Source organism: Trachypithecus francoisi, unplaced genomic scaffold, assembly GCF_009764315.1.
Source record: "Trachypithecus francoisi isolate TF-2019V2 unplaced genomic scaffold, Tfra_2.0 Lachesis_group14, whole genome shotgun sequence".
Taxonomy (NCBI): domain Eukaryota; kingdom Metazoa; phylum Chordata; class Mammalia; order Primates; family Cercopithecidae; genus Trachypithecus; species Trachypithecus francoisi.
This window is the reverse complement of record NW_022681459.1, coordinates 60233418-60259830: the sequence shown is the minus strand read 5'-3', so window position 1 is coordinate 60259830 and position 26413 is coordinate 60233418. Positions and strand designations below refer to the sequence as shown.

Here is a 26413-nt window from a genome sequence, read left to right as displayed (position 1 = left end):
GGAATGCATGTCCAGCTCGGCTCCCGGCATGAGGTCTGCGCTCGCATGAGGTAGGTCTGCGCTCGACCCAGACCGGGTCTCCAGCTTCCTTTCCGCCCGGCAGGGGCCCTGGGCCCGGAGATGGCCACGCCACGCTGCCTCCTCGGGTCTGGCTGTCCTGATCCTGCGTAAAAGTGGGGCTGCACTCGGCCTAACGAACGGACGGGGAAGCCCCCGACGCACTTGGTTTATTAGTTGGACCGGAGGGGCAAGCAGGGGATTCCCGAACCCTGCACTGCGTCTGTGAGGTCCTTGAAAAAGAAAAAAAGTGCTAGTCACCGCCCACTAAACTCACCCTGCGATCTAAAATCTAAAAACTCGGCCACAGACGACGACACAGTTTCGGGGAGGGCGTGCAAAAGGTCACCTGGCCGACAGGAGCTGGGCCCCTGTTTGCTGATTCACGCCTTAAATTGGGCACAGACCCCACCTGCAGATTTAACTTCCTTCAACCCAAGCTAAATCCAGGGCCACATACCCGGTGCCCGCAGGAGGGGCAGGAGGAGGCCGGGGCCGGCAGCGCTCTGGACTTAACGTCTGAGTCGGGCGGGGCGGGGCGGGGCGGGGCGGTGGGGCAGGGCCGGAAGTGAGGCCAGCGGAGCCTGGCGTCGCGGCTCGCGCTCATTGGCCGGGAGCAGCGCAGTGGGCGGGACGGCGCTCGGCGGTCTGCTCTTGGTTGCTAGCCGGTTGCTCCTGCTTTCAGTGCTTTTGCTGTTAGTCTGTTGGACCTTCGAGCCCAGCTACTTGCACAGGACTCGGCCACCTGCCCTTCCTGCACCGCCTGGCCAGGTAGGTGGCGGTAGGGGCGGGGGGTTGCAGATTCCTGGGGAGGATAATGAGAGAACCGAGGGCCCCGAAACGGCTGCAGGTGGTGGGGAGGGAGTTTCGTGGACCTGGACGCCTCTGTTCCTTGAAAAGGCTCGCTCCCTCCTCCGGGAGTCCCGAAGGCTCGGGGTCAACCACCCTGGCCCCCGGACCCGGTAGCCGACTCAAGGCCCGCCACTACCAGGTACCTTGCAGGAGTTCAGAGCCTCATGCTGAGCCAGGAGGAGCTCCGGGGGACGCACAGGGCAGGATCGGGATTGAGAGGCTGAAAAAGTGAGTGTAACAGTAGAGAAAGCAGGACCTGTCCCGCAGTCTGCTGTTCTGGGTTTTCTTTCCCACTTCCCTGCTTCAGTTATTGCCAGCTGTCTGGTATTCTCCTTGTCCCCTAAAGTTTTGCCCTAGCCTGGTTCTGGTTCCCTTGAGTTTGGAGCAGGAGGTGGAATGTGGGGGGTCCTGGGTGAACTTGGACTAGTCCTTCTCTATGTTTCACTTACTCGTCTGCTTGGGGGTAGGGGGTTCTCCGGATGATCTCTGCAGCCCCTCACTGTCTGTAACTGAGCATCTCTCCCCTGGGGCAGGTCTCCTGGTAGTTCAGTAGCCAACTCTGATCTCAGGTAGCCTGTGCTCATTTAGAAAGAGTCAGAAGACAGAGCACTGGACTTAGAGCCAAACAGACTCTTGGTTCGGCCTGGAAATAGCTGTGTGACTTTGGGCAGTCACCTCATTTTTCTGTGCCTTGATTTCACATTGGTAACATTGGGGAGTTGTAATCTAAGTGTGAGAGCTCTCCTGACCACTTTATGTAATCTTGCACCTGACCAACACCCTCTCATCCTTGTTTTACAAGTTTTACAAGTTGATTGATTGTTTTTTATCCCTACTAGAGACATAAGTACCATAAGTGCAGAGATTTTTGCTTGTCTTATTTATTGCTGTATTCCTGCCTCTAGAACAGTGCCTAGAATGTGGTAGGTACTGTCAACCTAAGTAACAGAGTGAGAGACTCTGAAAAAATGATGTTTACTTGGGAATAGACATTGTAGTGAGAATATGTGTGCCATAGTAACCTGTGTATGTATTTGGTAAGGTTTTGAAAGGAAAAATGAGGATTGCATAATTATTTTGAGATAGTTATCCTTGGCTACAAGGATGAATAGCAAGAGTGGTGCCAGTCTGAGGTTGGACAGGCAGTTGCAGGGCAGATGTCCTCACAGAAATATTTTTCTGTGTAAATTTGCAATGGTCTCTGTGCAGGGTTGTGGTTTTTGCATTTTTTCTGATCTTGTTATCAGTCATTTGTGCATGAGAACCCTCTTTTCACGACCTTCCTTGGTTTTATTTGTCAGAGTTGTTCTTGTTTTTTTCCCATTGGAGAATCATGCTTTAAATTTGTCAGAGTTTTTAACACAAACGACTCTCTTTTGATTCTAACAGCTTTCATATTTCTCCCTTTTGGTCAAGATCTTTCTCCAAAAGACTTATGATCGGGCATCCTGTAGTTAGGTCCCCCAGTGCTGGGACGGACCTATCTTGGTTTGTTGGTCTCTTGCCACGTTGAAGGGAATTATTGGTGACTAGGAGTCAGTGTCAAACCCTTGTAGTGGCTGGGAGCAGTGATTCATGCTTGTAATCCCAGCACTTTGGGAGGCCAAGGAGGGAGTATCACTTGAGTCCAGAAGGTCGAGACCAGCCTGGGCAACATGGCAAAACCCTATCTCTACAAAAAATACAAAAATTATCCGGGCAGGGCCGGGCATGGTGGCTCATGCCTGTAATCCCAGCACTTTGGGAGGCCGAGGAGGGCAGATCATGAGGTCAGGAGATCGAGACCATCCTGGCCAACATGGTGAAACCCTGTCTCAACTAAAAATACAAAAAATTAGCCAGGTGTGGTGGCAGGCGCCTATAGTCCCAACTACTCGGGAGGCTGAGGCAGGAGAATGGTGTGAGCCGGGAAAGTGGAGCTTGCAGTGAGCCAAGATCATGCCACTGCATTCCAGCCTGGGTGACAGAGCCAGACTCCATCTCAAAAAAAATTAATTAATTAATTTAATTAAATACAAAAATTAGCTGGGCATAGTGGCACATGCCTGTAATCCCAGCTACTAGGGAGACTGAGGCAGGGGAATTGTTTGAACCTGGTAGGTGGAGGTTGTGGTGAGCTGAGATCACACCATTGCACTCCAGCCTAGGCAACAAGAGCAAAACTCCATCTCAAAAAAAAAAAAAAAAAAAAATTATCCAGGCATTGGTTGGGGAGTGTGTAGGGGAGAGTTGGGTAGAGAATCACTTAAGCCCAGGAGTTTGAGGTTATAGTGAACTATGATTATACCACTGCACTCCAACGTGGGTGACAGAGCAAGACCCTGCCTCAAAAAACCCCAAATACCCTTTAGCCACATTTGAGCAGCAAGGGAGGTTTGGAAGGAGTGGCTCTCAAGATAAGTCTACCTGGAGTTCATTGTTAAGTTCAATTTTGGCTGTTCCATAGGCATTTGCTATAATTGCAAACTTCTGGGTCAGCATTATTCTGTTAGGAGTGGTACTTCACCAAAAATGTAAAAAGTAACAGGTATAAAGTTTGAAAAGAAAATAGGGCTGGGCATGATGGCTCACCCCTGTAATCCTGGCACTTTGGGAGGCCAAGGCAGGCAGATTGCTTGAACCCAGGAGTTCGAGACCAGCCTGGACAACATCAGGAAACCCCGTCTCTACAAAAAATACAAAAATTAGCCAGACGTGGTGGTGCGCAACTGTAATCCCAGCTACTCGGGAGGCTGAGGCAGGAGAATCACTTGAACCTGGGAGGCAGAGGTTACAGTGAGCCATGATGGTGCCACTGCACTCCAACCTGGGCTACAGAGTGAGACTGTGTCTCCAAAAATAATATAAAATAAATAAATAGGAAAATAGGAAGTAATATTAATAGCAATATGATAATCTCAGTTTGCATTATAGTTCTAAGAGGCCCAGCATGGTGGCTCACGCCTGTAGTCCCTGCACTTAGGGAGGTCAAGGTGGGTGGATTGCTTGCACCCAGGAGTTCGAGACCAGCCTGGGCAACTTGGCAAAACCTCATCTCTACAAAAACAAGTACAAAAATTATCCAGGCACAGTGGCATGAGCCTGTAGTCCCAGGCTACTGGGGAGGCTGAGGCAGGAGGATTGCTTGAGCCTCGGAAGTCGAGGCTGCAGTGAGCCAAGGTGGCACCACTGCATTTCAGCCTGGGCAACAGAGTGAGACCCGGTCTCAAAAAAAAAAAAAAAAAAATTCTGAGACATGAACCTAGGCTTAAAGACAACCAACTGAATAAATCAAATGCCCGTTGGGAATTAGATGAGACCTATTGTAACCATGAGACCTGCTTTATTTTTTGTATTTGGGTCTCAGCTTCCCAGAGGAATGTACAGTATGTAGTATTAGCAATAGCACCAACATTTGTGAATAGATAATATAGCTCAGTTTTTACCACCTACTGTGCCATAACTGGGTTGAGTTAAAACAGAGAGTGAGCAACAGTTTTTTAGGGTTTTGTTGTTTGTTTGTTGTGATCAACAGTTCTGTTAGGGATGTTGCCAGAGTCATCCACGAGGTAGCCTAAAGGATCTCTTGGGTCAGGTTCTGTCAAGTTACCAGCAGAAGCTACTGATTGTGAAATTTCAGTTACACCATTATCCTGCCAAGTGAAAAAAAGGAGACATTAAAACGGATAAGAGTTGGCCGGGTGCGGTGGCTCATGCCTATAGTCCCAGCACTTTGGGAGGCCAAGATGGGTGGATCACGAGGTCAGGAGATTGAGACCATCCTGGCTAACATGGTGAAACCCCGTCTCCGCTAAAAAATACAAAAATCTAGCCAGGTGAGGTGGTGGGCGCCTGTAGTCCCAGCTACTCGGGAGGCTGAGGCAGGAGAATGGCGGGAACCCGGGAGGCGGAGCTTGCAGTGAGCTGAGATTGCGCCACTGCACTCCAGCCTGGGCAACAGAGCGAGACTCCTTCTCAAAAACAAAACAAAACAAACAAAAAACAGGTAAGAGTCTCAAAATGATATGGAATCTTGTTCCAGTGTCTTCGGAAAAGCTATCTACAGTATGAAACCATCAACTTCTTATCCTGGTTTGCAGTTTGAATGTCTCTGGTTATGGCATTGAGAGGTTTGGTGTATTTTCTGTGTGACCCATATATTAGGCACAAGGCTTGTCCATTAAAGTTCATCTAGTTTCAACTTACAGGGCTTCAGGAACAGAGCAGTGCCCGTTTTTAATAATTTCATGGAAGAAAGTTGGATTGGAGGAATCTAGAATTCAGGAGCTAATCCAGTATACAAGTAGGTAATGAGAACTCAAAAACAATGCACAGGGCTACAGTCTAGTAACAGGTGTACTATATCTTTTTTTATAAACAAAATTTTCTCTTTACAGTGATCACATAGGAATACCAGGTTTAAAAACCGTTTGAGGCTAGGAAGGAAAACCAAGGCAGACTTTAGATTTTACTGCACAGTCATAAGGTTCCTGGGCCTGCCAGGAAGTGACAGATTTTACTCATTCACTGTAAGGCTGGGAATCTTTGAAGGCAGGCTTTCTATGCATATTTTCAAGTATGATATTCTAGTTAAAGCTGTGGTAATATAAGCAGTATTTATTGTATTCTGTTATAATAGAGAGCAGGCTGGGTGCAGTGGCTCACGCCTGTTATCTCAGCACATTGGGAGGCCAAGCTGGGCAGATCGCTAGAGGCCAGGAGTTCGAGACCAGCCTAGCCAACATGGGGAAACCCATCACTACTAAAAATACAAAAATTAGCCAGGCATAGTGGTGCCCGCTTGTGATTCCAGCTACTGGGAAGGCTGAGGCGGAGGTTGCAAGTTCTGAGATCGTGCCACTGCACTCTAGCCTGGGCAACAGAGCAAGACTCTGTCTCAAAATAAAAAAAGAGAGAGAGCAGGCCGGGCGCGGTGGCTCACGCCTGTAATCCCAGCACTTTGGGAGGCCAAGACGGGCGGATCACGAGGTCAGGAGATCAAGACCATCCTGGCTAACACGGTGAAACCCCGTCTCTACTAAAAAATACAAAAAAAAAAAAAAAAAAAAAAACTAGCCGGCGAAGTGGCTGGCGCCTGTAGTCCCAGCTAATGTAATCCCAGCTACTCGGGAGGCTGAGGCAGGAGAATGGCGTAAACCCGGGAGGCGGAGCTTGCCATGAGCTGAGATCCGGGCCACTGCACTCCAGCCTGGGCGACACAGCGAGACTCCGTCTCAAAAAAAAAAAAAAAAAGCCGGTGCCGTGGCTCAAGCCTGTAATCCCAGCACTTTGGGAGGCCGAGACGGGCGGATCACGAGGTCAGCAGATCGAGACCATCCTGCCTAACCCGGTGAAACCCCGTCTCTACTAAAAAATACAAAAAACTAGCCGGGCGAGGTGGCGGGCGCCTATAGTCCCAGCTACTCGGGAGGCTGAGGCAGGAGAATGGCGTAAAAAACCCGGGAGGCGGAGCTTGCAGTGAGCTGAGATCTGGCCACTGCACTCCAGCCTAGGTGGCAGAGCAAGACTCCGTCTCAAAATAAATAAATAATAAATAAATAAATAAATAAATAAATAATTGTGGCATATTGCCTGAATATGAACAGGTGTTGTATGTAGTACCTGTGGTTCCACAGTGAGTGAGTAGCAAGTCCCCTTACTCTGAGACTGCCCTGCCTTCCTCCCTGCCCTTTGTCCCTTCTTCCTTTCTGATGACAAAAGTCAAGGAAGGAGGAAAACCCCAGAAATTTCACATCTCCTCTGCCTGGGCTTCCTTGACCAGATGCTTTCCTGGGAGGCCAAGATAGGGGATGTGGAGGGAATACTGTTGATGAGCCCCTCCTCCCCAGGCACAGTGCCTCACCCAGACCTCCCTCCCTGCAGCAGGGAGGTGACCTCCTTATCCCTCTTCTGCAGCTGAGAAGGCTGAGGCTCAGAAAGGCTGGGCAAGCTGCTCGAGGTCCCAGAGTCAGGGGTGGGGGCCGGGCTCCAGCCCAGAGCTTTAGCTGCTGACCCAGTGCTCTAAGTGTCCTTGTGTTACTCACACTTATCTTCCTCCCCACCTCCTAGCATCCCATGGGTCTGTATTGTGTGCCTGCTGGCCCTGGGATAGGAGCTGCAGCTTCAGGGCTCCCCAAAGCTGGGTTCTTAGTATTCGGAGGATGTGCTGTTTCAGGGGAAGCTGCTGTTCACCTTTGCCCTCTATTTTATGTAACACCAATCTCTGGGTCTCACTCTCTTTCTTTGGGTTATTCTTCCAGCGCAAGAGGTTTGGATATGGACCTTCTTCAGTTCCTGGCCTTCCTCTTTGTCTTGCTTTTGTCTGGGATGGGAGCCACAGGCACCTTGAGGACTTCCCTGGACCCAAGCCTGGAGATCTGTATCCTCTAGGGTTGGTAGTTAATGAGCTGTCTTTGAGGGGTCTATAAATGAGGTTTCTCTACTCGGGGATTCCAGGGATAAGCAGGCCCAGTTGAGGGGAACAGGGAGAAAAAGTGAGGTGCTCTAGCCAGACCTTGAGCAAGTCAGGTCTCTCCGGAGCTTCAGCTTCCGCATATGGTAAATGGAGATGACAAGGCCCATCTCTAGACTGCAAAGGCTCAGTGAGGACTGTGCATGGCCTGGCACCTTGTGGGCAAGATCCTGGGTGGAGACTCAGGAATTCTGGATTACTGGCCCATCTGGACCCTGGTGAACTGGGCCACCTGCTCCAGGCCAGGCCTCAGGGACACAAAGATGAATTACAACAAGTCCCCTGGGTTTGAGGTGTCCATAAGCCTAGGGGGAGAAAGTATCCAAACAAATGATCATTTTATTCTGTGACCAGTGCTCTGATGGGCAGAGGGGGGGAAACACTGTGTGATGATTTTTGAGCCAGGCCTTGAAAGAATAGAAACTCCTAGAAGAGAGTGGGGGGCATTCTGGGCAGAGAGGGTGCAGCATGAGTGGAGAGGTGGAGGCTCTGGAACAGTGAATGCTTGTGGAGAGGGCAGGAAGACCACAGCGGAGGGAAGGCAGGAGCCATGTCTGGAGGCTTGGTTTCAGGCTTCTGGGTGTGGAGCACCATGGGAACTGGATGAATGGTGCTTTGCAGGGCCATGCACTTGTCAGTTTGTTCATTTCCTGGAGGCTTCTAGCCCTGGGCATCCATGACCCTTGCAGATACTTGCTGGTCAGGAATGAGCCTTCTGAGGCAAGACTGCTCGATTGTCCAGGCAGGGCTATTGATGCCAGCCCCTTAACTTAATGCTGCCCAGACAAGAAGATGTTTGAGGTGAAGCGGCGGGAGCAGCTATTGGCACTGAAGAACCTGGCACAGCTGAACGACATCCATCAGCAGTACAAGATCCTTGATGTCATGCTCAAGGGGCTCTTTAAGGTGTGTGCAGGCAGGGGGCAGCTCATGGCAGGTCCAGTCTTTGATCTGGGCACTGATGGGTAAATAGGAGTTCTCTAAGGGGATGGTTCCCGTTCAGGGACAAGGAAACTGCACGCTCATAAGACTTGAAGTGGAGTTTAAATAAATGGGGACGGGAGCAGTCTGTTATGGGCACTGTGAAGCCACTCAGCCCTGGTGGGATTCCCTCAGGTGCTGGAGGACTCCCGGACAGTGCTCACCGCTGCTGATGTGCTCCCAGATGGGCCCTTCCCCCAGGACGAGAAGCTAAAGGATGGTATGGTCTGCCCTACACTGCCCTGTCCTCGGCACCACCTGATCTTCTCTAGCTGCTCCTCCTCTCCTGTTCTTGTCATTCTTTTTTTCTCCCCGGAAGTGCCCTCTTGTGGCACCTTCCAAGTGGTCTCCTTGGGCAGACGGGCGTTTTGTGAGTGGCCTTCCTTGTTAACTGGCTACATTTTAGCAATAGCATTTCTTTTTTTATTTTGAGACGGAGTCTCACTGTCACCAGGCTGAAGTACAGTGGTGTGATCTCAGCTCACTGCATCCTCCACCTCCTGGGTTCAAGTGATTCTCCTGCCTCAGCTTCCCAAGTAGCTGAGACTACAGACACACATTGCCACGCCCAGCTAGTTTTTGTATTCTAAATAGAGATGGGGTTTCACCATGTTGGCCAGGATGGTCTCAATCTCTTGACCTTATGATCTGCCAACCTCGGCCTCCTAAAGCGCTGGGATTACAGGCGTGAGCCATTGCACCTGGCCACGATAGCATTTCTTAGATTACACTGAGAGGATAGGAGCAGCTCTTGTATATTACATAGTGGACACTTTACAACCGTCAACTCTAATCTCCACCATAACTCTGGGGGAAGATACTGTTCTCTCTACTTTCTATATGAAAGAGTACAAGTAATTTGCCTTGGCTCTTCCCTCTGAATCAAGCTGACTTCCTGAGTTCTTTGAGGTTCAAGATTATTCTGAAGCCCCAGGGTCCCTGCCTGACATGTCTCAGACCCACGCTGGCATATCTTTGAAGTCTACTTATCTTTCTGCGTGTCCTGGCTAGTGCTGGTGAGGGCTGCCTGGGCCCTCTCTTAGGGGCTGGCTCCGACAGGGACTGCTTAGAGCTGTTTACACAGTTATACTTTTGGCTAACCTGGGTCTGGGGGACTTGCTACCATGATGGACACATGTTCCATGGTGAGCAGGTCTATGCAAACCTACCCTCCAAGGCCAAGGGAGCTGAGAGGTCCAGTTTCTCAGAAAGAAACATTCATTAGCAACTTCTGAACAGAAGCCATGTCTCAGGCAGAAATTAGATGGTGGTCTCTGCACCCAACCTCCAGAAAGTATTCTTTATTTGTTATTTTGCAGATGACAATGCTTGTACAGAAACTATTCTTTTTCTTTTCTTTTCTTTTCTTTTCTTTTCTTTTCTTTTCTTTTCTTTTCTTCTGAGACAGAGTCACACTCCATCACCCAGGCTGGAGTGCAGTGACACAATCTCAGTTCACTGCAACATCTGCCTCCCAGGTTCAAGTGATTCTTGTGCCTCAGCCTCCCTCAGCTGGAATTAGAGACATGTGCCCCCAGGCCCAGCTAATTTTTGTATTTTTAGTAGAGACGGGGTTTTGCCATGTTGGCCAGGCTGGTCTCGAACTCTTGATGTCAAGTGATCCACCCGTCGTGGACTCCCAAAGTGCTGGGATTACAGGGGTGAGTTACCACACGCGGCCAAAAGTATTATTTATACAGCAAGCTTTTAGGTTAAAACATGCAGCTGGTGACATCTCGGGCTTTCGTGTGAAACTTGTGACCGCTGGGGAAGTTAAATAATCATCTTTTTGAGGGGTTATCTATGCTACAGGCATTGTTTAAAGACCTTGCTGCGGAATACTTTGGTGTGCAGCGGTCAAACCTCAGCCATTATGGCTTCAAGATGGCGCCACGCTTGTCTCGCAGCAGGCTGTTTTCCTGCAGCACATTAACAAAGCTCAGTCTAAACTGACCTGCTGATCGGTAGAAGTACATTAGTGGGAAAACAGAAAATTCAAATTAAGTCTGTTAAGTTAGTTGGTAGTATTGTATTGCTGTTAATTTCCTGGTTTAAATAGTTGTATGTTGGTTATATAAGATGATAACACTTGGCCAGGCATGTTGGCTCACGCCTGTAATCCCAGCACTTTGGGAAGCCGAGGCAGGCAGATCACTTGAGTTCGAGTTTGAGACCAGGCTGGCCAAACATGGTGAAACCCCTTCTCTACCAAAAATATGAAAAAGCCGGGTGTGGTGGCACATGCCTGTAATCCCAGCTACTCAGGAGGCTGAGGCAGGAGAATCACTTGAACCCGTGAGGCAGAGGTTGCAGTGAGCCAGGATCTCGCCACTGCACTCCAGCGTGGACAAGAGCGCGAGACTCCGTCTCAAAAAAAAAAAAAGAAAAAGATAACATTAGAGGAAGCCAAATGAATGAATTTTATGTTGTATTATGTAAGTCTAAGATAATTTCAGGCCGAGTGCAGTGGCTCATGCCAATAATCCCAGAACTTTGGAAGGCCGAGATGTGAGGATCACTTGAGGCCAGGAATTTGAGATCAGCCGGGGCAACAAAGTGAGACCTCACCTCTAAAGTAATTAATTAATTAATTAATTATATTCATTCGTTCATTCAAAATAAGAACTTAAGCACTTAAAATGAAATAAAATGGAAAGAATATTAAAAAAGAAAAATGCTGGCCTGTTCTCTGGTCATCCTAAGAGACCTGAGGTCTCACAGACACTCTAGTTATATTAACACCAGGGCCAGCACTGGACATTTTGATAACATGTTGGTTGGGGGGTCAAGCCCAGCAAAGCCTCATGTGATACATCAGCATCTGTGTGCAGAACAACACTCACTTCTCTGGTCCCCATAGCAAATGAGTCTTCTAAGCAGCAAGATGTGCCTTTGGGCTGACAGACCTGGGTTTGCAGCCCAGATTTGCTACTCATTAGCTGCTGAGACTCAGTTTCCCATCTGTAAAATGGGAACAGCAGCCACATCTCCCTCTAAAAGTAGTTATGAGGACTCAGTGAGCTGGTGGATGTAAGGCCCTAGTTCGCACTATACATGTGATTGGCAGTCTGTGGTCAGTAGGCACTGTTCCTTCCTTGCTTGGTGGGTTTGGTGGATGTCTCTATTCTCTGGAGGATGCCAGGGACCAGCAAGACAGCCAGGAGAGCATCTGCCCTGGCCACTCATCAGAGTCCTCTTGCCAGCTTTCTCCCACGTGGTGGAGAACACGGCCTTCTTCGGCGATGTGGTGCTGCGCTTCCCAAGGATTGTGCACTATTACTTTGACCACAACTCCAACTGGAACCTCCTCATCCGCTGGGGCATCAGTTTCTGCAACCAGACGGGCGTCTTCGACCAGGGGCCTCACTCGCCCATCCTCAGCCTGGTAAGGACTGGGGTGGAGGTGGCCCGGGAGCCCTCTGTCTGGTGGTGGACTAGGATCCTCACATCTGCCTTCAGTCGGGCCTGAACGTCAGTGCTTGGCTACATTTTCTTTGTGGAGCTTCAGGGTATCTTGGGCCACAGAGGTCCCATTTCAAGGAGTTCTGTGCTCACCCAGTTCCCATGGGGTCATCACCTGGCCCACATCTGCCCAAGTCTGGAATCTGGGTCCCAGCATGGAGGGAGTGACTCTCTGGTGAGCAGGACTCAGGAGAAGGCAGAGGATGACGAGTGATTCTTCATCTGCAGATGGCCCAGGAACTGGGGATCAGTGAGAAAGACTCCGACTTCCAGAACCCATTTAAAATCGACCGCACAGAGGTGAGCTGCCAGGGCCTATGCCTGTGTCTGCTTTGCCTCTGCTGGGCCATAGGACACCGAGGCCTGCAGGGGCTGGGGACCTTGGGTGGCTTTGGACTTGGAGCCAGGCAGCCTGGGCCTGGGTCCAGAAGCCATCACTGAGTCATTGGAGCCTGTGGGCAAGTCACTGCTCCCCTCTTAGCCTCAGCCTCCCTGTCTTTCCACAGCGTGTGAACTCCAACCATGGGGGGTAGTTAGGTGGCTATGAACAAACCCATCCCAGCACAAAACAGGCATCCCACTTCAGGTGGATATCAGGGCAGCCAGGGAGGTCAGGCCATGCTCTTCCCTGCCTTTGAACCTCTTAGCACCAACTGAGCTTCCATCCCGCACTCCTGTACTTGCTCTTATTCCAGGGGGCTAAGGTGGGCTTTGAGAACTGTAAGTTTGGGATAAAAGATGAGGACAGGCCAGGCGTGGTAGCTCATGCCCATAATCCCAGCACTTTGGGAGGCCAAGGCGGGTGGATCACCTGAGGTCAGGAGTTCGAGATCAGTCTGACCAATATGGTGAAACCCCGTCTCTACTAAAAATACAAAAAATTAGCCAGGCGTGGTGGCACATGCCTGTAATCCTAGCTTTTCAGGAGGCTGAGGCAGGAGAATTGCTTGAACCCAGGAGGCAGAGGTTGCAGTGAGCTGAGATCGTGCCATTGCACTCCAGCCTGGGCAACAAGAGTGAAACTCCGTCTCAAAAAAAATAGGACAGGGACAGATGCGATAGAGTGAGGAAGGCATCAGAAGTGGCAGGGCTAGGAGGGGCAGGAAGGAAGGGCTGTGGTGACTGGAGGACTGGACTTGTCAAACCACATGCTGGTCCCTGATGTGGGGAGAGATGTTGGGTGTCTGAGGGGTCTAGGATTGAACTCTGCCTCCAGGCCAACAAGCTAGCCTGCTACTATTTCATGGACACTGACAGGTCAGAGAGATTGGACTGTATTACAGCAAAGGCAGTAGCTAGACTGTTGGCCTGATTATGTTGATTCACCTTGTTCTCCAAGTCCCATGGGGGTGACACAGAGGGGCCAGGTGGGCATTGTGCATACAAGGGGTGTGCATCACAGCTGAGAACTGCCAAGCTGGGGAAATTCATGATTTTTTATAGCAAACGTGCTCTTTGGGAGGAGATATCACCACACCCTTCAAGGTTGCTCTCTGTAAACACAGTCCTGAGACATAGCCCAGGTAAAGGGTGGTTGGGGCTTTGTATCTTTGGTGTGCACTGCAAGAATATGCAGGGATGCTCAGGGCCATGATGGATTGCTGTGCCAACAGTCTGCCCCAAGCCCTCCATGGCTTGGTTTAACTCAAATTTTCACACAAATGTGCTATTCAGTCTAATTAATGTGACTGATAGAGGCTAGGACCAAATCTGTTCAATTAGTCTCATACTTCATTTAATTCAGACTACTATCAACTATATTCTGAATAGCAGGATAAGGCCAACCTACATTATTATTATTATTATTTTTTTTAGAGACAGCGTCTCACTCTGTCACCCAGGCTCTGTCACCCACCTAGCTTACCTTGAACTCCTGGGCTCTAACAGACCTCCCATCTCAGCCTCCTGAGTAGCTGGGATGACAGGCCTGTGTGATACCATTCCTGGCTAATTATTATTTTTTCAGAGACAGGTTCTTACTGTGCTGCCTAGGGTGGTCTCAAACTCTTGGGCTCAAGCCGTCTTCCTGTCTCAGCCTCCCAAAGTGTTGGGATTATAGGTGTGAGTTACTGTGCCTGGCCCCTAACCTGCAATATTGATCAGGGTCCTGGACTCAACCAGCAGTGAAGGTACTGGAGGACCAGTAAGTCTCATTTTGGATAATCAGGATATGGTCTAAGACCAATCTGTTATCCACGACCACCCATGTAAGAGAGTTTAGATTGACCTGCCAATCTTTGATGTTATTACCAATAATTATAGGGGGCAATAGATGGACCCAGGCAACCTTCATGCCCCCATAAGGAGACATTTCATGACCCATTCTCTCCCACGTTACACTTGATTTGAGTCACCAGAACAATGTTTAGCTGAGCCTGAGGGCAGTGTCACTGTGGAGCTTCAGCCTCAGTTGCCCTACATGGTATAATCCAAGGCTACTCACACATCAGGAAAAGCAGATGGATTTGTATCTGTCAGGTTGAAACAAAATTGTGCTGGCTGGTATGTCTGCACAAGGTCACTGTTGAGAACTACCTTTGATGGCATTAGACATAGCAGAATAGCTCATTACTGACATGCCCATGTGAGTTTTTCTATCATGTGGATGGGAATGAGACACCCAACAGTTGGCCATATTGACAGCTGCAGCTGCCACTGGGCTTGGGCAGACCCTAGGATTGTTTTGCCAGGTGGCAGTGATGGATCTAAGGGATAAAGAGAGCATTAATTGTTCCCTGCACTTTCTGGGATCTAAGGTATTTCCTCCCCGGGTGGCAGGATTATTGCTGTAAAATCCATGTGTGCTTGGGAGACCGAGGTGGGCAGATCATGAGGTCAGGAAATCAAGACTGTCCTGGCCAACATGGTGAAACCCCATCTCTACTAAAAATACAAAAATTAGCCAGGTGTGGTGGCGCATGCCTGTAGTCCCAGCTACTCAGGAGGCTGAGGCAGGAGAATTGCTTGAACCCGGGAGGTGGAGATTGCAGTGAGCCAAGATCACACCACTGCACTCCAGTCTGGTGACAGAGCGAGACTGTCTCAAAAAAAAAAAAAGCATATGTTCTATGCCACCTATGCCAGCATCTATAGTTTCACTTTTTCTCCAGTTGTTGCCTACTATGACCTAGAACTTTCATTCAGAAATGTCAGGTATGAATAGGACCAGGGCATTTTTACAGATGTATAGAGACCTGTTGTATCTCTTATCTTTACCCACATGGGCCACTGCAGGGAAATCAGCAGCAGGATACTCAGCCAAGTGGTCACAATCCTAACAATCTCAGGCCATACCATTCCAACCAGAGACTCAGGTAGTTGAACCAGAAATATAGAGTCCTCTGTTTTGTGCCGCTCCTTGGTAGTGGGTAATGTTACCACGCCAAGTACAATGATATATTTAGGTGGCAGTGATCTGGATGAAGTAGGCTTGATCAGCAGTTTGACTCCATTTGGTCTTATCAGAGATTGAGCTTTATGATGGGCATCTAAACGAGTGAGCCAGGCTGTCTAGTTTGTCACCACAATTTGTTTCCATAGTTTGTGGCCCTAAAGAGGGATAGGTATCACCAGGCATGGTGGCTCATGCCTGTAATCCCAGCACTTAGGGACCAAGGCAGGCGGATTGCCTGAGGTCAGGAATTTGAGACTGTCCTGGCCAACATGGTGAAACCCTGTCTCTACTAAAAATACAAAAATTAACCAGGCGAGGTGATGCACACCTGTAGTCCCAACTACTCGGGAGGCTGAGGCAGGCGAATCACTTGAACCCAGGAGGCAGAGATTGCAGTGAGCCAAGATCGCGCCACTGCACTCCAGCCTGGGCGACAGAGCAAGACTCTGTCTCAAAATAAATAAAAAATAAATAAATAAAAAGAGTGGGGTAGGTATCTTTGATCTGCCATTTTGTAATCTCCGGATGACCAGGACACTGACAATAGTAAGAATATAACATGCATAGTTGTTAGAAAGGAGTGTCATCCAAAGCAAGGGTGATAGGTTTTAATTCAGGCCAGGTGTGGTGGCGCATGCCTGTAGTCCCAGCTACTCAGGAGGCTGAGGCAGGAGAATTGCTTGAACCCGGGAGGTGGAGATTGCACCATTGTGCAATTGTCTGACTGGCCTTTATGGCACTTAGTCCACCAGCATTGTTACTGGGGCTGGCTGACTGCTGCTGCTCATGGACACCTGTGTCAGGTTCCCAAAACCACTCCCAGGCTTGATGGTTCAATAGGAGGATTCACAGGACTCAGTATATGGTTGTATTCATGGCCACGATTTACTACAGAGAAAATATACAGAGCAAAATCAGTAAAGGGAGAAGGTGCATCAGGCAAAGTCCAGGGGAAACAGGCTCAACTTCCAGAGTCCCCTCCCAGTAGAGTCAAACAGGATGTGCTTCATTCCTCCCGCAATTAGTTGTGACAACATGTTTAAAATGTTTTTTACCAGGAAAGTTCATGAGGGACCTAGTGTCTGAGTTTTTGTTGGGAGCTAGTCATGTGGGTACTTTTTGCCTAACTTGTGTCAAAATGGCAAACTCCCAGGAGCAAAGTATGTATTCAGCAGAAAGCATATTGTTTGCACAAACAGTTTTGGCACAGTGAACCACTGTTAGCAGTTAGGGTGGTGGGGGCCCTCCTGAAATGCAAGTTCCCAGATGTCTGCCAAGGGCTAACCTTGGAAGCAGGCCTTTCAAAGGATAGGAGTCAGGCCGGCTGTGTTAACTCTTTTCTGTACAACATTGTTAGCTTTTATATTAGCTGAATTACAGTGGGCTAGGCCTGAGTATTTGGGGGAACCTGTGAATCGAGGGTCCTGTTGAGCCAGTGGCTTTGCTTTATGTGGCAGAGTGGGGGATGTGGTTTCCTCAGTGGGATAGCTGCCACCCCTGCATGCCCAGCTGAAATGACACATCCCCCAAGGTTGCTTGCTGCAATCATTACCCTGATAAATGGCCTAGATCAAGAACAGCCACAATCTTCCATTCTTGGTTTATACAGCAAGAAAACATGTGTGGACACTCAAGGCTATGACAGATTGCCTTTCCCAGCAAGGGGTCACCCATAGAGATGCTTTATTGCTGTGACGCCAGTTCTTCTTGCTATGCAGGTCATAGATGCCTCACTGAAACGCAGGAGGAGGGTGACAGTGTAGGCCACAGAGAGAATGGGTGCCATGATAAGTTGAGTCCAGCTTTATCATAATGTGCTCTACTTGGACATAACCACAGCAGCAACATACTTTCCTTACATGCTGGCTGGGAACAGTTCCGAGATTTTCCTCACTTTTTGATATCCCACGTGAGCTTGTCTCGCAGGAGCCCCGGATTTGCTCGACTTCCCTCACACACTCCCTCCATGCTGGTGAGAGTTCTGAGTTCTGCTTCTTATGTACCCATCAACTAGAGTCAACTCATATCAGGCTATGTGCCAACCACTGTCCCTGTCCAGGGGGCTTGCCCTGTCCCAGCTTCTCAGATGCTCACAGTCTGATGGGGAAGGCAGCAGGGAAACAGTTCCAATCCAGTGTTACTGTTATAGTGGTAAGAAGCATAATGAGCTGTAGACCTCTGAGGGGAGCCGGACCCAGCCTCGGCAGAGAGGTGGTGGAGGCTGTGGGATGAGTTAGTTGCTGGGTGGACCAGCTGAGGCAGGGCCTTCCAGGCAGAGGGACGAACTTACGCAAAAGCTCAGATGCATACCACATTTGTTCATTCGGCATCAAGTGAGTATCTATTGCATCCTGCCCCTTGGGGAAGCAGGCTAGCCCTTTTCTCCTGGGAGTGGCATTCTAGTTAGGGAAGACAGGCAGTCAATTTAAAAATATATAATATGGCAGGTGGTGACAAGGGCTGTGGAGAAAAAAGGGGAATGTGGTTAAGGAATGCCCGGGGTGAGATGGGGTGCAGTTGCTATTTCACATGGCCTGGATACTGTCCTCCTGAATTATCTGAAGGAGATGAGGGAGCCATCTGTGTATCCCAAGGAAGAACATTCCAGGCTAAAGGAGCAGCAAGTACAAAGGCTGTGAGTTGGAAGCATATTTGGGGCTGGGGAGTGTGAGGAAATGGGGTCAGAGTTGTAGGCCTGATACTGAGACCCTCAGAGGTCTTCACAAGGGCTTTGGCACCTACCCTGAGAGACCTGGAGAGCAGGGTGACAGGCTGTGACTTACCACTTTATTTTTATCTATCTATCTATCTATCTATCTATCTATCCATCCATCCATCCGTATTTTTTTTTTTTTTTGAGATGGGGTCTCGCTTTGTCGCCCAGGCTGGAGTGCAGTGCAGTGGCGCGATCTCGGCTCACTGCAAGCTCTGCCTCCCGGGTTCACACCATTCTCCTGCTTCAGCCTCCCAAGTAGCTGGGACTACAGGTGCCCGCCACCACGCTGGCTAATTTTTTTTGTATTTTTAGTAGAGACAGTTTCACTATGTTAGCCAGGATGGTCTCGATCTCCTGACCTCGTGATCCGCCCACCTCGGCCTCCCAAAGTGCTGGGATTACAGGCATGAGCCACCGCACCCATCCGTTATGTATATATGTATTTTTAAGATGGAGTTTTGCTCTCGTTGCCCAGGCTGGAGTACAATGGTGTGATCCCGGCTCACCACAATCTCCGCCTCCTGGGTTCAAGAGATTCTCCTGCCTCAGCCTCCTGAGTAGCTGGGATTCCAGGTGCAGACTTACCACTTTAAAGGGATCATCTGGCTGCTGTGTGGAGCATGGTCGGGGACCAGAAGCAGGGACACAGGGGTGGAGGCTGCTGTGCTCATCTGTGTGGCAGTTGATAGTGGCTTGAACCAGACGATGACAGTGGATCTGGTGAGAAATGGTCAGGTTCTGGTTCTCTTTTGGAAGTAGAGCCAGTGGGATTTGCTGAGGAAGCAGATGTGGTGAGAGAGAGAGGAGCGTTAAGCATGACTAGAAGACTTTTGGCCTGAGTGTCGGGAAGAATGGGACTGTCATTTTTTCAAATCCTTGGAGAGGGTATCAAGAGTTTTTTCCTGCACCTGGTGAATATCAGAGTAAAGATGTCAAGGAGGCAGCTGGATATTTGACTCTAGACTTCAGGGAGGAAGTAGAAGCTGGACCTGTAAATGTGAGAGCCATACCTATGTAGAAGGCACCAAAAGCCGTGGGACAGGACACAGTCACATGGGGCATTGGGCAGGTATAGAAGCAGTCTGAGGACTGAGGCCTGGGATGGGGCTGGAGATAGAGGTTGAAGGACTGAGGAGGAAGCAGCAAGAACCCGCCGAAGGAGCAGTCAGCATGATGGTGGCCACCCCAAGAGTTTCCCAGAGGCCACACGAGGAAAGCTTTAGAGGAAGTAGGGAGGGAGCGATCGGCTTGTCAGACGCTGCTGGGAGGTAAGGAAGGTGAGGACTGAGAATTGACTGCTGGACTGAGCAATGTTGAGGCCACTGGTGGTCTTGATAAAAGCTGCTTTGGGGGGCGGGGTGCTGGGAACAAAAGATTGGATTTCCAGAGAATGAGAGGAAAGGAAGTGGATGTGGCAAGTGTAGACAGCCCTTTCGAAGACTTTTCCTTTCAAAGAGAGCAGTGTAATGGGAGAATAGCTGGAGGACAATGTGGTTTCAAATGTTAGTCCTTGGGAGAGACCACAGCAGGCTTGCACTGTGTGGATGGGACTGATCCATTAGAGAGAGAGAAACTGATGAGGCCAGGGGCCAGGTTGCTGGAGCCTTATCTGGAAGAGGTGAGGAGGGGTGAGTTGTGCTGGGGGAAGGCTTGGCCTTGTACAGAAGAGCAGATCCTTAACCTTGAACAGGAGGGCAGGCAGAGCATGTGGGCACAGAAGTAAATGGGTTGGTGGGTGTGGTGGTGGAGCTATGGGGGTTGTCTCCTGCTGCTTTCATCCTCTCTGTGAGATAGAAAGCAAGGTCATGGTCTGGGAGTGAGGGGTGCACAGAGGCTTGAGGAGAAGGTATGTACAGGAGAGCAGGAGGATAAGCGGACCAGGAAATGAGCCTGGATTGCTGGCAGCACGGAGGGCCTGCTTGTGGTTATAGTAGGGCTAAGGAGTTAGAGAAGATAGAAGGCAGTGGCCAGAGTGGCATGCTTGAGGCTATGGAGGATGTGGTTGTTGTCAGGGACAGGCAGAGCAGGGTAGCTTTTTTTTTTTTTTTTTGAGACGGAGTCTTGCTCCGTCGCCCAGGCTGGAGTGCAGTGGCGCGATCTCGGCTCACTGCAAGCTCCGCCGCCTCCCGGGTTCACGCCATTCTCCTGCCTCAGCCTCTCTAGAAGCTGGGACTATAGGCGCCCGCCACCACGCCCGGCTAATTTTTTTTGTATTTTTAGTAGAGACGGGGTTTCACCATGTTCGCCAGGATGGTCTTGATCTCCTGACCTCGTGATCCGCCTGCCTCGGCCTCCCAAAGTGCTGGGATTACAGGCGTGAGCCACCGTGCCCAGTGGAGCAGGATAGCTTGAAGACAGGAGGAGATAAGGCTGGAGATGTAGCATGGGATCCGGGCCCTTCAACACCAAGCTTAGGAGTTTGGGGCTCTATCCTGGAGCCAGATGCATTTTCACAGAGCAGGCGATGAAGAGTGAATTTGGAATAGAGAGGAAATAAATTGATAACTAGTCTAACAGTGAAGACAGCGGAGTCACAGGGAGGTACAGTAATCAACCTGAGGTCTCATAGCCAGTAAGTGATGGAATGAAGGTTCAAATACATGTGGTCTGCCTCTTCAGCCATGCTCTTAACCACAATGCTGTGTTGGCTGTCAGCCTGCTGACCTGACCCAGGCTGGTCAGGTATCATCAGGGGTGGCCAGGGAAGATTCCTAGGGAGACATCTAAAGTAGACTCGAAAGATGAGTAGGCACTGCCAGGCCTAGGTGGAGAAGGGGATGGGGAAAGGATGGGTGTGTTTCTCTTCTGACCCCGCTAGTTTGAGCTGAGCCCGCTGAGACTGAAGGGGCTAAGATCTCTTGATTTGCCCTTGCCCAGCCAGAGTCAGAGAGGAATGGGGTCTCTGTGGCCTAAGGGATCTCCCAGCTCCCTGTCTTAAGTGGATCAGGATTCACTCACAGAGATAGGAGCAGAGTGTGGTAGGGAAGTACTAGGCAGGGAAGTGTGCAGCCTGCGAGGCTAGTCCTAGTTGGGCCTACCACATGCTGTGTGACTCACTTACCTTCTCTGGGCTACACTTCTGTGAATCCCCCCATTCTTCCAGAGTCATGACTTAGGCAGATTACTCCACAAGGTGGAGCTATTTGTTTGTTTTTAGTATCTACTTTGATCAGCTCAAACGGTTGTCACTATTGCCCTAAGAACAAATAAAAGGGTGTGTTTTACAGCACAGCTACCTCAGTTGTAGGCAAAGTACATCTTCACTTAACATCATCCATAGGTTCTTGGAAACTGTGACTTTAAGTGAATCTATGTATTACAAACCAACTTACCATAGGCTAATTGATATAAATTAAGAGTTAAGTTACTACAGCATATTTCTGGTCAAAAAACCATTACCAGATTTTTTTTTTTTGGAGACAAAGTCTCGCTCTGTCGTCCAGGCTGGAGTGCAGTGGTACAATATCAACCCCCACCTCCTGGTTTCAGGTGATTCTCCTGTCTCAGCGTCCAAAGTAGCTGGGAATACAGGCGCTCACCACCACACCTGACTAATTTTCGTATTTTTTAGTAGAGATGAGGTTTCGGCCGGGCGCGGTGGCTCAAGCCTGTAATCCCAGCACTTTGGGAGGCCGAGACGGGCGGATCACGAGGTCAGGAGATCGAGACCATCCTGGCTAACATGGTGAAACCCCGTCTCTACTAAAAAATACAAAAAAACTAGCCGGGCGAGGTGGCGGGCGCCTGTAGTCCCAGCTACTCGGGAGGCTGAGGCAGGAGAATGGCGTAAACCCGGGAGACGGAGCTTGTAGTGAGCTGAGATCCGGCCACTGCACTCCAGCCTGGGCGACAGAGCAAGACTCCGTCTCAAAAAAAAAAAAAAAAAAAAAAAGAGATGAGGTTTCACTATGTTGACCAGGCTGATCTCGAACTCCTGACCTCAAGTGATCTACCCACCTTAGCTTCCCAAAATGCTTGGATTATAGGCATGAGCCACAGTGCCCAACTCCAGTCTTCAAAATAAAGACCAAAACACTCTTAATATGAAACATTGAAATAAATGTGAACTATACATACATTTAAGAAAGATTCATCAAAACAAGTAAGATAATTATTTATCCATTTAGTCCAGTTCAGGGTCCAGCCTCTCCCAGCAACTCAGAGCATAAGGGAGGAACCAACCCTGGACAGGACGCCCTCCCATCACAGGGCGCACTCACACACACCTCCACAGTCAGACTGGGACGGTATAAACATGCCAGTGAACCCAACATGCACATCTTTGGGATGTGGGAAGAATTTGGAGTACCCAGAGAAAACCCAACAGAACACGGGGAGAATGTGCGGACTCCACACAGTGGCCCCAGCCAGGAATCGATTGTTTTTTTTTTTTTTCTCATCCACATTATAATGACACGACCTTGAACTAAACCACATTATTCGAGGACCTGCTGTACTATTGTATTTCCTATTCTAACGTGGCTTGCTCATTCATTGAAAAAACACATATTGAGTGCTCTCGAAAAGCCAGGAAGACTCTGTGCTAAGGCCTTGTGGCAGAGGACACTATCCTCCTACCCTCATGGAATATGCTGTTTGGGAGGGCAATGGGCACAAGAAAGAAGGAATCACGACAAAGTCGAAGAGAGCACACCACCAGGAGCAGCCTCTCAGGGAGTCAGGGCAGGTCTAGAGGGCAGTGAACCAGCTGAGCCCGAGCTAACGTGGCAGAAGGGGGGGTGCTGGAAAGAGCAGCCTCGGCCGCAGCACATGCAAAGGCCTGGAAGTGAGAGGGTACAGGGAATCCAAGAACATAAAGGCGGAGGATATGAGGTAGGAACAGAGAGGCAGCCGGGGTAGACCTGCAGATACACCGTGTAGAACTTTGTCTTGAGAGTCATGGAGAGCTGTGGAAGCTGGAATGTGACATGAACAGATTTTCATTTTGAAAAGATCCGTCCAGCACAGTGGCTCATGCCTGTAATTCCCAGCACTTTGGGAGGCTGAGGTGGGTGGATCACCTAAAGTCAGGAGTTCGAGACCAACTTGGTCAACATAGCGAAACCCTGTCTCTACTAAAAATACAAAAATCAGCCAGGTGTGATGGTGGGCGCTTATAATCCCAGCTCCTTGGGAGGCTGGGGCAGGAGAATCGGTTGAACCCAGGAGGCAGAGGTTACAGTGAGCCAAGATCGCACCACTGTACTCCAGCCTGAGTGACAGAGCAAGACTCTGTCTCAAAAAAAAAAAAAAGAAAAGAAAAGAAAAGGAAAGCTCCAACTGCAGTGAGGAGAATGACTTGAGAGGGACCAAAGGGGATGTGGAAAGCCCTTGGGAGGCCCCTAGAGTCATCCAGCAGAGAGGCGGGAGTGGTGATGGGGGCAGCAATAGTAGAGACAAAGAGGTGGATGGGTTTGAGAGATTTAGAGCTTGAAATCAGCCAGGCCTTGGTGATGGACCCAAGGAGGGAGAGGAAATGCTGGGTGCAGGTAGGGCTCCTGGGTTTCTGCCCTGCTGCTCATCAGAACAGGTACTCTGGGAAGACGGAACCATACTGAGTCTAGGGTGCATTTGGGACATCCTAAAGGAGGTCTCAGACAGGCATTTGAACATGGAGATGCAAGTTTGAGGGGTAACTGACCACACAGGCCAACAGAAGCTATGAGTTAGATGAGACGGTCTGGAGAGAGACGAGGGAGGAAAGCCAAGGGCCTGGGTTGCCGTTGAACGTTGAAGAATGCCCCTCCCCCCCGCCATCCCCCACTGCCAATGAAGTCCTTATTCTCCACCCCCTCTACTTGCTCTGTCATCTATGACTCTGGCTGACCTCCTTCCTCTCCTCCTGAAGGGTGCAGCAGGTGTGGGGCTCCCGGGTCTGTGGTGGTCTCAGCCACTCTATCCCCTCACCCTGGAGGAATCTGTGTATCATTTATCAGATGCCCCATGTAGGTTCCCACCTCAGCATCTGTCCCTGCACCTAGAATACTCTTCTCTTCCCTCATGCTGTTGGTTTGGCAAACTCCTGCATATCTTCCAACACACACTCAGCAGTTCTCCCCAAACCCATTTCACTGTCTCCATGTCTGGGGCAGGGCCTATGTCCAGGGAACCTTCCTATTCCCACAGCCCGCCGGTGGCCTAGCTCAGAGCAGGCTCTTTGCTGTCACAGACTAAATCAGACTTCTCTTCTCTTCCCTTCAGTTCATTCCCAGCACTGACCCTTTCCAGAAGGCCCTGAGAGAAGAAGAGAAACGCCGGAAGAAAGAGGAGAAGCGGAAAGAGATCCGAAAAGGCCCAAGGATCTCCAGATCCCAGTCTGAGTTATAGCCCTGGAGCAGCTCAGGGCTCAAGGGGCCACAAGGAGGCAGGTCGGGAGGAAGAAGAGGTGGAGGTGTGGTTGTGGTGGAGAGCACCAGCCGGCCCCTTCCAGGAGAGGCCACATTTGCCCAGCCCCCTGGAGCTGGGTCTGAGCCCTGGCTGAAGGAACTGAGCCTCATATGGCTTGATTTTCTCTCAGGGGCCTCCTGCTGAAGGGGCCTTCAGAGGACTTTATACTGGAAATATGACCCTGTGCAGACTGCTGGGGGAGGCAGGGGGATGCCTGCCTGGACCCTTTTGGTGGCTGAAAACCTCTGGCCAGCTGGCTTCCACTCTTGGTGGGGAAGCAGCAGAAGAAGGTTCTGAGCCACAGGTGAGGGTGCCACCCTGCTACTGGCCCCACTGTGTCACAGAGCTGCCCAGCACAGGTCCCAGCCCCTCTGCAGAGACACAATAAAAGCCAGCGGACCCTTTGGACCAACCAAGGCTCAGGGATGTGGAAACAGCTTGGAGGATGTTTCTGCCCCACCGGTGGTGGGGGCCAGGCCCTGGCGGGGCAGAGAAGCAAGGGGCTTGGCTTGGGCCTCCTGTTCCTACCCCAGCACTGCCCTTGACAAAGGATTGGTGTTGGGAAGGGACCTGGAAGTGTCCTGGGATCTGAGAAACATTTAGCTCAAGAAGACCTTGGAGCAACATGATCTCTGTCCTCAGATGTCTGGGGACAGTCATTGAGCAAGTACAGGGAAGTCAGCTTGTTCTCTTCAGCAGCACTGGAAGATAGTCAACCTGTGGGTGGGGGGCTGCAGGGGGACAGGCCGCAGCCCTGCAGGAGGCCATACTCTGCAATGGCTGCCAAAAGCGGCATGGGTCAGGCAGCTTCACATCTCGGGAGGCCACAGGGCAGGGAAGATGCAGAGGGCATGTGGCCCTGGGTAGGGCAGCTGCCCTTCACTCATGCCCCTCCCAAGCAGAGGAGGGAAGGGCTTTAGTGAGAATTCTAGCTCTGCCTCTTTGACCTTGCCAAGTCAGGATCTGCCTCTTAAAGGAGCAGAGAAAACCATCCCAGATCCCCTCGACACCCAGCCCTCTACCACTGACAGAGCCCAAGTTAGATCTGAGTCTTAGCTCTTCAGATTGCTGCCTCGCCCTGGCCCACCCTTTCCCCTCCTTGTGCTGCAGCTTCATTGGCAAAATGAGTTTGATGGTATCTGAATCCCCTGCCCAGCCCTAACCTGTTTCTCTGAGGCTGGCCTCTCTGCGGGGCTGTGGCAACAAAGGGAAGCTGAGCCTTACGGAGGCCTCATGGAAGGGCCCAGAACATCCTGCACCCGTCAGTTACTCAGAAGTAAAGGGACAAGAAGCAGCTGGAAGAGAGCTGGGTGTGGGGGCTGGGAGGAGTGCTGGAGAAATTTCCCCATCAGAACTGCACCAGCCACCTGGGCCCACTCACTGGGCAGTGGAGGCAGGGCAGTGTGGTGGGACTGACTCAACAGACCTAGCTCCGTCTCCACCCTGCCCCTCTCAGGTTGTGTGACCCCAGCCACATGGACACCAGAGTCTGTGAACTAAAGGGCTGGACCATGGCGTTAACAGTGGAGGGTGTCCAGGTTCTTGGTGTCTTGAACAAAGAATTGGACAAATGCACAAAGCAAGGAAGGAATGAAGGGTTTTATTGAGAATGAAAGTATATTCCACAGTGTGGGAGAGGGCTGAGCATAGGGGCTCGCCGGGCCCGTTACAGAATTTTTGGGAGGATTCCAAAAAATCCCCTAGAGGATTCCATTGGTTACCTGAGGTACACCCTATGTAAATGGAGAGGATGAAGTAAATTTACAAATTCATCTACAGCATATGCCCTATGGGGAGGATATTTCCTGTTATAGCTGAAGCGTGAATTGGCCTTATGTTCCGTGCCTCCAGACCCTATGTTCCTGCATCAGTGGAAAAGGGTCAGATTCACTGGCTCAGCTGTTTAACCTGTCCTGATGCCAGCAGCTGGAGCTAGGGGTCAGGAACAGCCCACAAGCTCTTCCCTGCCGGGAGGACCAGGCCAGTCACTGTCCTCTTCATGCTGGAGAGTGATTGTGGTTGCTGACTTAGCAGAGAAGGTGCTTCACTTTCCCCTTAACTGGGGAAAAAACTTTCTAAGAACCAGGCCTGCTTGGCAGCAGACCGAGCTTTC

General features: G+C 50.2%; 1 protein-coding gene across 4 annotated transcripts; it reads left to right on the top strand.

Annotated features, from left to right (window-relative positions):
- The first annotated feature begins 688 nt into the window (after positions 1 to 688).
- On the top strand, positions 689 to 24713 carry CCDC134 (coiled-coil domain containing 134). Of its 4 annotated transcripts, none has more exons than XM_033233790.1 (7): positions 689 to 828; positions 7149 to 7267; positions 8145 to 8266; positions 8477 to 8561; positions 11545 to 11726; positions 12032 to 12103; positions 24115 to 24713. In XM_033233790.1, exons 2-7 carry the CDS (start codon positions 7165 to 7167, stop codon positions 24238 to 24240), a joined length of 690 nt encoding a protein of 229 aa, XP_033089681.1. In that variant the 5' UTR covers positions 689 to 828; positions 7149 to 7164; the 3' UTR covers positions 24241 to 24713. The 4 variants fall into 4 exon arrangements, with proteins under 4 accessions (XP_033089681.1, XP_033089682.1, XP_033089684.1 ...); XM_033233791.1 differs by lacking the exon at positions 689 to 828 and adding an exon at positions 1049 to 1137; XM_033233793.1 differs by lacking the exon at positions 689 to 828 and having other exon boundaries at positions 7164 to 7279.
- The last annotated feature ends 1700 nt before the right edge of the window (positions 24714 to 26413 follow it).

Bases quoted from the DNA above. Each gene is read 5' to 3' on its own strand.
- CCDC134 (XM_033233790.1), top strand. From the start codon at position 7,165: ATGGACCTTCTTCAGTTCCTGGCCTTCCTCTTTGTCTTGCTTTTGTCT. The intron at 11,727-12,031 runs GTAAGGACTGGG...CTTCATCTGCAG, and splicing joins ACTCGCCCATCCTCAGCCTG to ATGGCCCAGGAACTGGGGAT. The intron at 12,104-24,114 runs GTGAGCTGCCAG...TCTTCCCTTCAG, and splicing joins TTAAAATCGACCGCACAGAG to TTCATTCCCAGCACTGACCC.